The following is a 15,249-nucleotide window of genomic DNA, read 5'->3' on the forward strand; positions in this document are numbered from 1 at the left end:
TGTTTGTGATGAAAATTTGCTGAGTAATTGATTAATTCTTTAATAATAAATCAAGCAATTCAAAAACTATTTAAGAAAGATATTTCAAGATTGTTAACTATTAGTAATTTCTAATTACATATATGATGCTCTAAATGTCCGTATTTCTGCTGATGAAAAACAGCGATGTATGTATTGCCCCAAGCTCGTGCAACACTCGCGTAAACGAAGACTGCACTAGCGAAGGAATTGATTTCATATGCCGACTTTATAAAATAGAGAAAGAAAAAATAAGTTTCAGGAAAAAACAAACTGGGTCTCATATTGGGAACCCATTTTTTATCTGCGTATTTGAATGACACTCGATTTTATTTTATTATGAATATTATTTTATTATTCCGTTTCACGGAATCCCCGAGTTCACCCGCGTGGTCGCGTCGGTAATTACGATTTATCTGCAATCGCGAGCGCACGGAATTCCAGCGACGCGTTCGCCCGCGTGTGACGGACGTTCGAAGGAGGGAGACGTCTCGCGAGGACCGATGATGATCTGCCGCGCGTCGGACGGGGTCGGGGATAATTTTTAACCCCAGATAGCGTGGCCTACGTCTGTCTCGGGCCTCTTCTCGTTTCGCGTGTTCGCGATCGTATGCGAAGGAACGCGGAGAGGAGAAAGAGATCTGTCGGTGGAGCGAAGGAGAGAGGCGGCAGGACGTCGCTCGACGGAGGAGGAACACACTCGAGGTTCGCGCATTGATATGCAACAGGCTGCATATGCGGGCCATGGCGGCCGAACAATACGACCACCGGTAAGGCACCACCGTGTAAACTATCCACCATTCTCGGGCCTATAACGTAGCGAACCGTGCCGGTCGATACGCCACGAGACACTTTACACAGCGCATCGGGTATATGGCGCGGTGAGCGCAGGTCGTGACGCGCCGTATCTTGCATCGGATGTACCACCAGTGTGGAAACACGGATACGTACCTCTCCCGCCTTTACTCTTCCCCTCGCTCACCCAACCCTCGCTGAAGACCGAGACCGCGTTCGCGTCCACGTCCTCGTCCGCACCAACCAACCCACCCACCCGTTCGCGACCTTACCCTCCTTCGAGCCTACCTCTCCTCGCCTCTTCCGTCTTCTCTTCGCGTCCCTCGTCGCTTCACCAATTCTATTCCCTCGGCTAGTTCGACCACCACCTGTTTCGCCAAAGCCCACCGCTCGGCTGTTCCGTAGCTCTATCTTTCCTACCGAACCACCATCCCCCTAAGAACTCCTATCGTCCGACGATCCTCGCTTTCCTCCCACGATAAGGTTAGGAAGGTAAGCCTCGAAGCCCGACTCCAAACGACTTTCTACGTCTCCCCAAACGTTGCAGGCTCGCGCACCGTCGAAACGGACACCGCGTTCCTCGGAGGCATCGCGCACAATAGACTCCCTCGTATGATTTACATGCCGTCGCGTCGCGTCGGTTCCCCCGTCGAAGGGAAGACGAGGAAAGAGGGATACAGGATACTCGGCCCGCGCTCTGCCTCCTCTTATGCGATCCCTCGCGGACCCTGGCCTCTACGTAGTTGCACGTAGCCACCAACACGTGGGCGTTCGCTACGTCGCCGCCGTTTTCTCGTGACGCGACTATGCTAACGCGGTAACGCCGCGCGTGGAATACGTTTTCGATCCGCTCGCCCGGCTACCGACCAACGCGACGCGACGATCCTACCTCGCTCTCCAAGCTGCACCGATTGATATCCTGGCATGCAGGAAGCCTCTGCACGCAACCCTCTCTCCGCTGGGCATCGCGATGGAAAAGTAGCGCGAGCAAGCGCATGGGACAATAGGGAATTCTACCAAGTATCGTAAGTATCGTACCCGTCGATGAGGATGATGCAGCTGCGTCTTTCACGCCACCGACGATACTGTTCTGAGGGACCGTTTCCTTCACGGTGATCACGTATCGCGGTTTCTCGCAACTGGCCACTCTGTGTCCAGGTGACGAGGTGGTGATCCGAACCTCGGCATCGACGGTGCTCTTCAGGCCAGCCGCATCCGTTGCCGTCACATTCAGCTGATGCAACGGCGACCTGGATAGCAAGCTGGGCCTGGCCACTTGCAGCTCGCCGGTGTTCCGATCGATGTGGAAAACGCCAGCCTCGTTGCCGTTCGTGATCCTATAGGCGACTTGGCCGAAGAGTCCTGCGTCCAAGTCGGTGGCCACCAGCCTCAGGATCGGTCCCTGTATCGGGCTGTCGCTCTTCAGAGTGACGTTGTACTTTCGCGGCTCGAACACTGGACGGTTGTCGTTCACGTCCGTCACTTGGACCCTGACGATAGCCACGGTGCTCAGTCCTCCTGCAACGAAACGATCGGTCGATTAGCTTCTGCGGCTACCTGGAAGTTGGGAAGCACTGTGTATGTATTATAGAAGTTGACGCGCGATTCTTACGGGGGCCTGAAGCGCGGGACCCGAGCGATTATGTTTATTTCATTCTCGGGCGAAATCCTCTTATCGAGCCAAATAATGTCGGGGTATTAGCCGGCGTAGAGAACGAAATCTACGGGGACTCTCGGAGCCGGTCGACATAAATCATCAGCGCCCGGTACCGTTGCCTTTTTTCGAAGCCAATCAGCCCCTTACCACCTTTCGACGTCTCTCTCTCCCTCTACTTCTCCCCGACGAAACTTCATACCTTCCGTTTTTCTCTTACACTTTCTGCCTTTCGCGGCCTCCTTCGCTCGCGCATTATTTCGAGGAGCGCGCGCGCGCGCGCGCGCGCGGTCCAGCGGACTTCTTACCCCCGGTGCAGGGTAATGCGCTCGCCGTAATATTTCAAGCGGGAGGAATTTTTGCTCGGTGTGGCCGAAAGGGCCGGCCGTTCTCCCACTGTCCCGTCGACTACTTGGCCGCTCTTCTTTTCTGCTCGTGCTGCTTTCCGAGCAATTATACGGGCGGATCGATCGATCAATACTCGCGGCCGGGCCGCGATCGCCTCGTTGTTCGTCGAAACGGATCAAAAAAGAATGGAGAAAAAGTGGCGCGCGGGGCTGATAATTCGTTCGGCCGCGTTGAAGTATCGCCTCCCTCCGCGTGAGAGTGATATACGGTCTGACGGAAAGTAATAACGCTCCCCCGATCGCTATCCGTAAATCACGTTATTCGTCGTGGGGCCTAATCGCGAGCCGCGGTTCCTCTCCCTTTCGTCGAAACCGACGGTCACCGGGTGGGGATTAATTAATCGACGTCGCGGGAAACAGCGCGGCCTGAATGGGCGCGAATCGACGCGAGCGCGATAACGGCCGGCTCCTGGTTGCCCGGTCTGATTTAGGCGACGCAACGGACGCAAGTGTTAATATTAAAGACAGTATGTAAAACGGGTAATCCGATGTTTAAACGGTTTACACCCGTAACTCATAGTAATATATGGACTCGGCCGCGCGGAGCTCGGAGCGCGACGAGATTTATAGGTACGAGTGTCATTGGAGTCATGCGTCAAGGGCCAGTCCCCCTGTTCGCCGCTCTCTCGGCTCTCCATTCTCCGCTCCTCCCTTTCCCTTCCTTTCACAGGGAGGACCGAAAAGAACGACGAAGCCCTCGGCCACCTCTCCGCGCCGCGGTGCGGCCGTGGCATCTCCTGTACGACTCGGAGGTATCGAAATGCCGATCTTCGGGGCCCCTGCGATACTCGGCCACGCGAATTCCCTCGAAGAAATGCACCCCTAATTTCTCTATCGACCGACTCCTTTTCTCTCCGCGCCTCCTCCTCCTCCTCCTCCTCCTCCTCCTCCTGGCTCGCTGGCTCTCTTCCTCCTTCCGTCTGCTCCCCACGAAACGACCCTCCGACATTCCTCGCGCATCTGGCACTCGGAGATCGATCAAATTAACGATCGAATAAAACCGAATATCCGAGAAGTGGATATCGTCGGTGTGTCGGAGGAGGACGCCGCTTCCTGGACATAGGTCAACGACACCGCAACGCGTATTCCGATAGCCCCGTGTCCGGCAGACCGACCCTTTTAATTTCACGCGCTCGATCGCCGGGATGAGTCCTTTTCGAGGTTCCTGCGGCGGAGGATACCGAGCCCGCGAAAGATTTATGCGGCCGGTGGTTGCAGTGGTGCTCAACGGAGTTGCCCCGGACCAACTGCGTGCCGTATTGCGCAACCGATGGCGACAGGAAAGTTATAGTAAACATTTCGAGCGGGTTATCTAACGTTCCCTCCTCTCGGACGACCGAGCTCGGTGAATGGGACCACGGGCTTTTTAAATCCTCCTCGGTGACAGGCCGGAGGTTACCGGAGCGCGCGTAGGGGTCCGAAAGGAGCGCTAAAGCAGAAAAACGGCCGGGGACAATGATCGTCGGTGGGAGTTAAGTCCCAGAGATTTATGACACCGGTGTCAATAAAGTCACCAGTCGCCAGTGTCGTCCCGGCTTTCAGGAAGTTGCCGCAACTCCGACCGCGCCTTTCTTTGCATTTCTGTCCGTTGATCGTAGGACGTGCATCAAGATGCGCGGACCGCTTCGCATGTACGCCACGTAATGCGCAATTTCCAGAAAGGAGATAGCATCGAGCCCGGGCTCCGTTTCGTCAAGATCCGTGACAGTCGGGACCGAAATCTCTTCAGATGTTATCCAGTTGTTCGTCGCATTGTTCGGAGGAGAACGAGCGCGTCCCGGCTCATCTTGAACGTTCTTAGCCCTCGCCCTCCCGGCGGCAGAGTTTTGGCAAAATTACGCTGCTCGAGTTCCATCTCGCTGCAGCATAGGTAGGGGAGACCGGGGCAGATTGTAACAGAAAGAGTTTTCACAGTCTCTTCTCTAAAGTGTTTTCCTCAATCAGGAAATAATTTGCGTGATTTACTGCCTACATGTGTGGTGAACTGATTGCGTGAAAGTACGTGACAAAATCTTGGACTCTTAGACATCTAGCTTCATCTTAAACAAATCTGAACCTTTGTTGCAGTGTGACACAGTCCGGGGTAAATTGTAACACATCTGTTTTACTTATTTAAATACAAATATGAGCACAAATAAACATTTCTAAAAAATAGAAATGAAAACACAGATCATTATTAAACATTTGATATAGATACATGAGTTAAACAATTATTAAGCAATTCATCTGATTCTATCAAAATCTTCTTCGCTTTCTTTACTTTTGCCAATATACTTTTTTTTCTACTTTTTGGATTCTCGATTGTTCTTTTTCTGATGTGTCAGCAAACAGATTGCTCTATCACCATTTAGAGCGGAGTAAGTACTTAATAACATAGTAGTTACAATTTATCCCGAGCTTGAATTTTGCGTTTTATCTCAGCAAACGAGAAACTAAACATTAAATCACTAAAATGCGTACACATTGTAATAAACCAAGTGTACTGATTCGTTTCAGACAGAGAAGCAACAATTTAAACGGATTCTAATGACGGTTAATTGAAATGAAAGTGCTAAGACAACATTCACTTACGCGCTCTAAATACTAAAATTCTGGGGTATAACCACAAAATGAATACACAACGCTCGTTTGTGTCCCTAAAACCGACGGTGCTAATACCGTCAAGCAGCTCTCGCATGCTGTGGGTTGCCAGATTTGTGTTTGAAAGGATTTTACTTACGTTACAATTTACCCCGTGTTACAACCAACCCCGGTCTCCTCTACGTTTTAAATATCCCCGAGGAGCCGGCGGGCGTCCGCTGTGCTTGTCCGATCGCTGTTGCATCCGAGCAAAGTGACCAGCTGAAAGGATCCCATCCAGCCGGGCGAGCGTATCGTCTAGCCGTTCGCGGATCTCTGGCTCGATTCAAAGAGGGCCACTCGTAGGTAATAATTATCGGCGTGGCTCTGCCGTTATCCGACACCATTAACGTGCTCTATCGCCGGCGCGTTTAGGTTATCGTTCCTCTCACCGGCAGATGCTTATCGTCGAATGCGTTCCCCGCCTAGGCCCCGCCGCTTCTAACAGCCAGGACGAGAGTGTCTGCCCCGGCATCTCGTTTCCGAAGCAATCAGACACAGCGAGCGCATAGCGTAAATCGCCGATGGTCCCAGCCCGGTGCGTGCAGGCCTCGCCGAGTCGTTTCATTTCCACGATATCCTGACCGAGCGTGGACAACTTTTTGCCGCGACGGTTTTTAGGAGAATAGTTATCGCGCGCTAGGCGCCCTGGGCGGTGCAGGCTGATCCCTGCGCCTGGTAATCGCGTATCTTGAGGACCGGCGCGGCCTGGCGCGTTAGCTCTGGCGCTGCGTCGTCTCCGGAGTCGTCAGCAGGTGGTATAAATCACAGGAGGGGAGGCTGGGGCTCGCGTGGTGCGGTGCGCGCCTCGCGGTTGGTCCGCGCGCGCTCCTCTCCCGTCATATCCGAGCGGTGCTATTGTGCCGATGGTGTCGGCGAGCCTGGTAGCACACCGAACAATCGTATCGATAACGAGCGACAATTATGGACCGGAGTTGTGCTGTTTGCAAAACGGCACGCAGCCAACAATAGAGCTCCCCCCCTTTAACCGTGCTCTTTCATCCTTCCCTCCTTTCATTTCCGCACGGTCTATCATTCTTCTCTCCTCCGCAGCCTCTCCTTTGCCTTCTAATTCTCCTATTAATTCCACGCTCCTCCGTTAACCGAACCACCTCGCCCCAAGTCTCCGCCAGCTTCGTCTATTTATTTAAGCGCCGTCCGATCGGATCGATAACGAAGCTGCTACCTGCTGCAGGGTCAACGCAGGACGGATCAATGCACCTCAGTCATTGTCCTGTGGCGTTAAGGGTGACCAGGATGGAGGATGTTGAAAATGGGCGCAGCGTACACCGGCGACATAAATCATACACCCCATTACAGGGCTACTAGATCTTGGCACGGCGATAGCTAGCTCTTCCCCCGTGACTCCAACCACCGTGGCTCCCGTGGCCGTCGCCCGGTTCTTTTTCTTCCCCGTGCCACCTCTACCGGCGTGTGTGTCGCCACGCCGTGGCTTCTTCTTCGTCCTCGTTTCTGCGTCTCCGCCTCTCCCTGCACGAGATAAGACCGAGGAAAAGCATTGTTCGCGCGGCCGTTTCTTCACGGCCTCCTATTTTGGTCACGGAAGATTCGTTACGGTACGCCGAAGCTAATCGACCGACATATCGGGCGAGAATTACGAGATACCCCGGCGAGGGTTCGAGGAACCTGGCGCGGACCACCTTTCCCGCGGGATGCCCGCTGCGCAGCGCGGATGTACGTACCCCTGTCGGTGGCGATCACAGGAATCTCGAGATAGGGGGCGGCTTCTCTGTCCAGTGGTGTCCTGACGCATATGTCCCCCGTGTCGCTGCGCACCGTCAGCTGCTCGTTCTCCAGCCTTCCGGCAGCCAGCGTGTAATTCACCATCGCGTTCACGCCGCAATCCGGGTCGGTCGCCTGCACCTGAAAACGGTCGAGATTTTCAAATTAATTGCGCGCCGTTAGGTAATTGCAGGGTGTCGCGGGCCAGTTGAATAAACAGGGACGTGCCAGCGGACCGGAGGGTATCGATTAACAACGGGGAGAATTCACGAGTGGCGGGCCTGGCGAAAAGCACGGCGCCGTTCTAAAGTCGGGGGCCCGCCGAGTACCGCAGCGATTTGTTTAATTTCGTCCAGCCTTCCTGAAACGGGATACCCGACGCATCGTCAGGAAGGTGGTCCATTCGTAATGGCCGGCCCCGGTGACTAATTTCCGAGCGCGGAGCGTGTCCCGTTCGCCTCCTCTCCCCTGAAAAGGATTCGGAGACGTTATAACGACGGACGTGGAGGCGGTGATGGACGCCTCCAGTGCTCCCAGCACTGGTTATTTATGCGACCACGTATCGCCACCTCCCATCCTCGATGGATTACAAGTTGCAGCCTTTCGTGGCGTTGCCCACGAAAACGCGCGAGCATATCCTCTGGCGGGCCTCAGCGCAGCCGGCGTAACGCTTCCTGGGAAGCAACTACTCGATCGACTCTTTCCACTGCGCCGAACCGCGCTGGCCTGTCTGACCATAGGACGGACTGAACTACTGGCCGCGCGGGACCAACTGCGACCGCCTCGTGAACGCTAACTCGCATCGTGCAACGGAAATTACACTCGTATAAGGTAGTTGAACCCAGTCACCGATACAGGTACCTAGTCGTCGATAATTTGAATTAATATTGAGATTTTATAAGGTTCTTGAACAATATTGTGTAAAAAATAAAATTGCAAATTCATATTTAAGTCTTTCTCTACGATATCATGAATTTTAAAGTGATTCGTAAATTACATTTACAAACAAAAAATTAAGAAAAGTAGCTCATTCAGATTCTCGGTATATCCCGAATATTATTAGCCGTATTGTCTACAAAACTGAATATCGTTTTAGGCACGCGTGACGAAAAATAAATTATTTTCAGTGCGAAGAATGGTTCTTGGAGCTTAGTCTATAAAGAAAATGAGATTTGATTTCGGACCTGCTGTTTCGTAGTTACACATCCTACAAGCGTGCGTGAGAAATCAGTTGTAATTGTGCAATAACTAAATACTTCTACACCAAAACATAATATAATAACCTGTCAAAGTGTCCCTCATTTGAATACAAAAACCATTGCATAAAAATACGCATGTCCTTTCTGAAATAAATTCCCAAACTTTCGATTCCCTTTCTACCTCCTGACGATAGAGGTAACCCCTTAAGTTCTTCATCAGGGTCCGCTACACGCGTTCAACACGAGCTGGCGTTTCGTCCGCTTGAAAGGGCAACCTTAAACGTCGCCGGGTGAAACGTAAAGCAGAAGTTTTTAATTCCCGTGGCGGCGCGGTATCGGAAGTACCGCGTGTCCGATAGATTACGATCGATCGATCGATGGAAGGGTAATTGGCGCCGCAATCGGTCGGACCCCGGTTTAACGCGCTATGCGAGTAACAGAGAGAATTGTGGAAACGCAGTTGAGGGGGAGGAGGAAGGGGAGAACTCGTAAATTTACCAGCGCGGGACGTAATTTGCGGGATGGTAGTCGTGTTGTGTGCCAATCGTCGGGAACTCGAGACAGAAGAAATCGAGACGCGAGCCAGCCGCGGACGGTAATGAACCCTTTAACGCGGCGAGAGCTGGCTTAATGACAGTTTAAAGTTTCTTCTCGCGTTCGAGGTATCGCGCCGGGCATCTAGCCGTGATCCGGGCGCTCACCGGAGAAATCATTCCGCCCGTGAACGTGGATCCACCGAGATCCGATTCCGATCGCGCGTCCAGGATCGATTACTTAGCCACTCGTCGCTACCAATAATTGCCTTACAATTGGGGCGCGAGGGTTTCGTGAGTTTTCCTTTGAGAGAGGAGCAGCCGGGAACGCGTCCAGCAGCTCGGGCAGAGCGAGGTACACGCGGGAAGGAGAAAGAGAAGTGAGCTTCCATCGCGAAACACGAAGAGAAAGAAAAAGGAAGGAACGGAGGCTGGGAGCCGAAGGGAGAGAGACAGTGGATAATAAAGCAGGAGTCCGCGAAGAATGATTTACAGGCAGCTGGCCGAATAACTTTCCCGCCAACACTGTTACCACCTTGAGAAGCCGTAGCGTGGTATCCGCGGCTCGCTGGGGCCCCCTAGTCCCTCGGCGAACAACACGAGGACGTGGGGCGGCTTAAGGACTGGAAAGAAAAAACCGACGGGCCAGTACGGAAGGAAGAAATTCTTTCCACTCCCATTCTTTCCTCCCCTCCTCCGCGCTCAATCGAAATAACGCGTCATTACGCCAGCGTTACCGGTTAATCTCCAGCACGCGTAATCTATTCCGAAGACGTCCAGCCATGACTCACGGGGACGATATTATCGGGCACGTTTCACTTCGCTGAATTATTAAACATGCCGCGTGATACGGTTTCTCGCGCGCTGGTATCCTGTTACGAGCACGCTGTTCACAATTTTCCCGGCTAATCCAATAACTCATGATCGCGCGCGACGATAGTTTCACTTTCCATCGACAGATTAATTCTTACTCGTTTACTTTACGCCGCGTTAGCTCGGCGAGCGTCGCGCGCCCCGCGTCAGCGCTGTCCACGCATCTGCATAATTCTCCAATTTAGATTTGCATTTCTAAATTGCATTCTCGCGCGCCCTATCTCTCGTCAGCCATCAAATAATCGAGGCGCCCGCGAGCCGTTCCTTTGTTAACGCGACCGTCTCCGTCCTGACTCCAACGACCGTTCCGACAATTATCCTCGCGTCCGGAATCGTACGAGGCTCCGGGGCCGATTCCGCGAACACTTTATTCGCGTTACCCGCTAATTCGCCGGCCACTCGCGGAACAGCGGCACGGCGCAGGGGCTGCGGAAGGGAGAGCAGTACGCGCTCCTCCCTCCCCGGCCTGGTTCGCCGGAGCTGTATTAAATCGCGAGCAGTTTTACCTGTTATTCCGCTGCACGGGCGAATATATACCACGCGATGCATTGTTCCAGCTGGTTTTGTTGCGCGCCGACCTTGCCGGGAATATCGATTTCAATCGGGGTGTATACGGAATACAATCCCGCCGTGGGTTTCCTTCGAAAAGGCCGAGCAACGTCCACGGCTCCGGCTGAATACCGGCCAGCTCGAACCTCGAATACCTCGCGCCCTTTCCGGAGAATCGAGCTCTCGCATTTTCAGAGACGTCCGGCGCACAAAGGCGCTGGGCAAACGGAAGGGGCGGGATTCTATCGAATTTCCAATGAGTTTCCCCTTGCCGATTTGCACGCAGAAAAATCCCACCCGCCCTTTTATGTCTCTGGCTCGAACTTGTTAACGTCCGGCGTCGTGGCGGCGGTTCACGCGCGGTTCGTTTCCTCTAGGGCTCGTCGCGCGACAGAGGCGTGCCATAGCATCGCATCGCGACGACGCGCGACGCGGTCAAAGCCGAGAGAGCCCGCCTGTTACAGGTACAAATTGTCCGGCCGCTAAAGTTATCGCCGTAAATCGCAGATGACTCGGCGAACCGCATCTGGTATGTTGAGTTTTATTTGTGCCGCACCGGCGATGACGATACACCTCGGCGCCGGCCGCACCGGCCGTCTAAGAGTCTAAGCAGCAATAGATGGCCCCGGGATTCGCCATTCCTCTTCGATGGGACGCGGTGCTACGCGTGGCTGTAATTGCCCGCGGTGCTCGCCAACGAAAATATCAGCGGAGAAGATGCGAAGAGAGAGGAACGACGATTTCGGAGGAGTCTTGGAAAACGTATGGATGGGCACTCGCGTGTGCGATGCAATTATTGTGGGAAGATATGAGTTTAGTAGCACAACATGTTGGTTAAATATTTTTTCCAAATATTAAACAAATTTTTTTTAGCCACGCGTTTTAATATGACAAAAATGTTGAATCCAATATATTATATACAGATACTGACAATGTGAAATAAATGTTTTGAAAATATGAACTAATTATTCGTGGAATATAAAAGAAATATTCAGAAAATATAGAGCAAATATTCTGGAAATGTGGAAGTAATATTCAGAGTTACAAAATAAATATTCAGGACATGTAAAATATATATTTAAAAAATGTAAAGTAAATATTCAGAAAATGTGAAATAAATATTCAGGAAATGTACAATTAATATTTAATAAATGAAAAGTAAATATTCAGAAAATGTGAAACAAATATTCAGGAAATGTAAAATTAATATTTAATAAATGAAAAGTAAATATTCAGAAAATGTGAAATAAATATTCAGGAAATGTAAAATTAATATTTAGGAAATGTAAAGTAAATATTCAGAAAGTGTGAAATAAATGTTTACTTTATGTTTGAAAAATAATTTGTTTTATAATATATAATGAATATTTCCAGTATGTTTGGAAAAAATATTTGCTTCTAAATCTAGAATAAATATTGTATGTATATTTAAATATCAAAAAGAGATTGAACCTCTTTTTAATATCGGATGTACATGCATTCAATATTTTGTGCTACTAGGGGAAGGTTCGCTCGTACAGATACAGATTCATAGTTCCTCAATGGCCGAGAAGCCCCTATTACGAGGCTATAATCGATCTCCTGCGTAATTGCTAGACCGGTTTGCAGCGCTCGCGATCCCGCGCTGCGGTTCAATATAGATCGCTTTGAGTTTCCTTTGTGCTGCAAGGGCTATCTAATAGCGTCCGCTTTGTTTCTTCGTTGGCGGGGCTTTACAGTTCAATCGTGGGCTCGCATTCGCCTCGCCTCTGTCGACAAACGGCGGAAGAGGCTGGGACTGAGGCGCTGCGTCGAGTCGTTGCGCGATACGAGCCCGCCGCAAAAACTCGCGACGCACTCGCGACTTGATTAATGCGAGCGATTCAACGAGTTAATAGCGTCGCCTTTCAGTATTTCCCTTCGTAAGGAAAAAATATTCCTTAATATTGTATGAAATTCCCGCGCATTAAGCTGCTCGAAAGGCCGCGCATTCCCTGAGGTCAACGATGCCGCGCACCAGCCATTCGCCGTGTGTACACACTGCGCGGCGATCGTTGCCGCGCCACCACACAACCATATTTCATACGATTATCCTTCAGATCGTTGGGTCACTAAATCACTCCTCCCAAAGGCAAGTACTATCTTCCTTTGAGCGGTCGCGTAATCCTCCCCGGTGATCCATAAAACCGAAGCGAACTGGAGCGATCGTACCTACCCAATGTACGCGCGCCTGCGACCCCAACGTTGCGTCCCTGCGAAACGGCGGAGAAGCTGGCACACCGTGCCATTTATCTCGCGTCTCATCAGCGAGACACTAATATCGCCCTCGAGTCCTTCCCCCGCCAATTAACACGTTGACTGCCACGTCACCCGTATTCGGATGACAGTAAACTTTCTGATCAGGCCGCGTCACTACTTGCGCAGAACATTCGTATGTGTTTGAAAAGATATTTCGCAGAGGAAGTAAGAAAACTATTGAATATTAATTAATATAAACTATACTTATTAATATAACTTAAATTCATAATAGAATATTTTTTAGTATAAACTATTGTTATAAAAGCAATACGAAAATGGTTTACTAAGAAAATTATGTAGAATGCAAAACTTTAAAACATTCTATACAAAGCTATTTGAATTTGTGTGAGCCTCGTAGAAGCTTTCTTGTTCACTGCTATTTAAGTCTCTAACAAATAAGTTTCCCCTTTTTCTTTTCGACATTTCAACGAATTAGGGTAGAGATTTTAAGTTATACCGCTCGTTACTCGGCAAAGAGTCGAACTGATCCTGTACAGTGGGGAGATGAGAAAGAAATGCGAACTAACGAAAATAAATGACCGAGAATGATACCATGAAAACAAACGGGGCGGGAGGTTATTCTTGCGACAATCAGCGATTCGCATTTTTAAATATCAGCGTGAATACCCAGCAGAATACGCTTCGTACAGCGGTACTCGTGGTCTGAAGGAGATTTCACTGTAAACGCGCGCGACAGTGAACGTGTTAACGCGTATCCTGCTCACGGGATTACTCGTCTCGCAGTTATTAGCTGTCGCGCCAGCGAAATTCCTCATTGACGTCCGGGCACCTGGCCGCGGCTTACCGTTGCCCATCGGAAACCGGAGTATCGCGGCTTCTTGCGAGCCGCCTTTCGAGATAATGCTGTGGGCCCTCCTATCGTCAAGTGTCGCCCGGCCTTCCTCGTCCTTGCGCCCTACCACCGCCCACCCTCCCCCCAGGACACGGGCGAGCGGTATCCAAGGGTTTTTCTCTGTATCTCGGGTTAGGTACCTAACCCCCCGTCGTCCCGGTACTTTCCGTTGGTCGTGCGTGCGACCACGCGGGCCGCCGGTTTTTGCCCTCCCGAGCTCGACAGATAGAGCTGTTGGTCGAGTAAGCCGAGAAGCCATCCTCGGTATTCCCGGCTCGCCGACTCTCTGATGGACTGACAGTCGTCCACCGGTGCCACGAGTATTCCCCGCGATCCTTTCACTCTTCCTTCCTAACCTAACGCGCGTTCCTCTGGACATCGGGGCCGGAAGGCCGCGCTCCTGTCCTCCACGCGAGCGCTCTCTCGTTCCTCCCCCGCGGGGGAGGAGAAGGCGAGGTGGCTGAAAGAGGCTCGTACTCGGAACGGCTAAGAAATCGTGAATAGTAGATGTACAGCTGGATCGCTCCTGGACGGTCCCGATTCCAGGAAACACTCGTTCGCCGCTCGTTACGTACACAGTTTTTATCTGTTGTAGGCGCATTTAAAATTCTTGTCATTTGCACATAAGAGCGCCTAATTGCGCGACCACGCGATGCCAAGGTGCCGCGCGCACGCGAGCCACCCGGCTATCTACGAGAGACAGAGAGAAAGGGAGAGAGTGAGAGAGAGAAAGAGAGAGAGAGAGAGAGAGCAAGATCGAGGACGAACCGGAAGTTTCGTGGGTGGACGGCGGCTATACGCGCCACGACCCTTTGTCACGCGAATTGACATGCAGGAACGATGCCCGGGTAGCCGTCACGTGAGTCACCGCGGGTGTGCGACCGCACAATTAGCTGGATGCGTATTCCGTTTGCATAAATAAATATGCGCGTGTTTGCCGCCCTCCTCCCTTCCCAGCACACCGTGCACTCTGTGCACTCTCCGCACCACTCGCGGGCTCCCGTCGCCTTTCTCGTTTCTCTCGCGGCCCCTCGGTCTCGCTTCGACCTACGCGTCTCCTCGCTCGGGCCCTCGTTCCCCTCCTTTGCTCGGGAGCGCGTATGCGTGCCTGTGTCCGCAACGTAGGCCGCAAATAGACGGTGAAAAATCGCGAGGGGCGAAAGTAAGGAGGAAACGAACCGCGGCGGGAAAAACGAGGAGAAGGAAGAAGCGAAGCGGCGCAGTCCGCTCTGTACCACCGAACGGAGGCTCGGGCTCGGCGGACTAATTGAACCCGAGATTTTTCCCGGGCGCGCACAATAACCGCTCCGCGAGGGTTGCGTGTCTGCCTTGGAATTCGCGGTTTTATGTGTTTGCCGCTCCGTTTAACCGAACCGAGCACCGATAATAGAGCGCTTAGGATCTCGCGGTAATTGCATCGCGGCGAGCTTAGAACGGTTATTACGAAAGAGATGAAATGGCAATGGGCGGGACGGGCGGGATGCCCCGGCGAGTTGTTGAATTCCTCGCTGGCGATGCTCGCGTTACGGAGCGCGCGGACGCGATAGGCGAGTGCTGCGAGGAACGGAGGGCGGATTCGTGCGAGTCCACTGGCCAGCGAGCGCCGAAAACGTTCCGCGGCAAGAAGATAATCGAAGCTCGGCGGTGTCCGACGGGTACATCGGAGCTCGTCGTCGCCGAGCAGTTACAGCCGGTATACACGACGTACGGTACTAAATGTCGTGAGCAG

General features: G+C 52.0%; 1 protein-coding gene across 5 annotated transcripts in view; it reads right to left on the minus strand.

Annotated features, from left to right (window-relative positions):
• The window catches only part of Ds (dachsous cadherin-related 1), a 291,395-nt gene that overhangs the window by 42,856 nt on the left and 233,290 nt on the right, over positions 1–15,249 (minus strand). For 4 of the 5 annotated variants that reach the window (XM_076817177.1, XM_076817182.1, XM_076817181.1 and 1 more), the window contains 2 exons: positions 7,197–7,377; positions 1,852–2,331 (listed from right to left, as the gene is read on the minus strand). In XM_076817177.1, the coding sequence (XP_076673292.1) occupies positions 1,852–2,331; positions 7,197–7,377 (661 nt within the window). Of the gene's footprint in view, positions 1–1,851; positions 2,332–7,196; positions 7,378–7,611; positions 7,832–15,249 lie in introns of those variants that run through there. The other variant, XM_076817180.1, reaches the window with a different exon arrangement.

Source organism: Andrena cerasifolii, chromosome 7 (assembly GCF_050908995.1).
Source record: "Andrena cerasifolii isolate SP2316 chromosome 7, iyAndCera1_principal, whole genome shotgun sequence".
Taxonomy (NCBI): domain Eukaryota; kingdom Metazoa; phylum Arthropoda; class Insecta; order Hymenoptera; family Andrenidae; genus Andrena; species Andrena cerasifolii.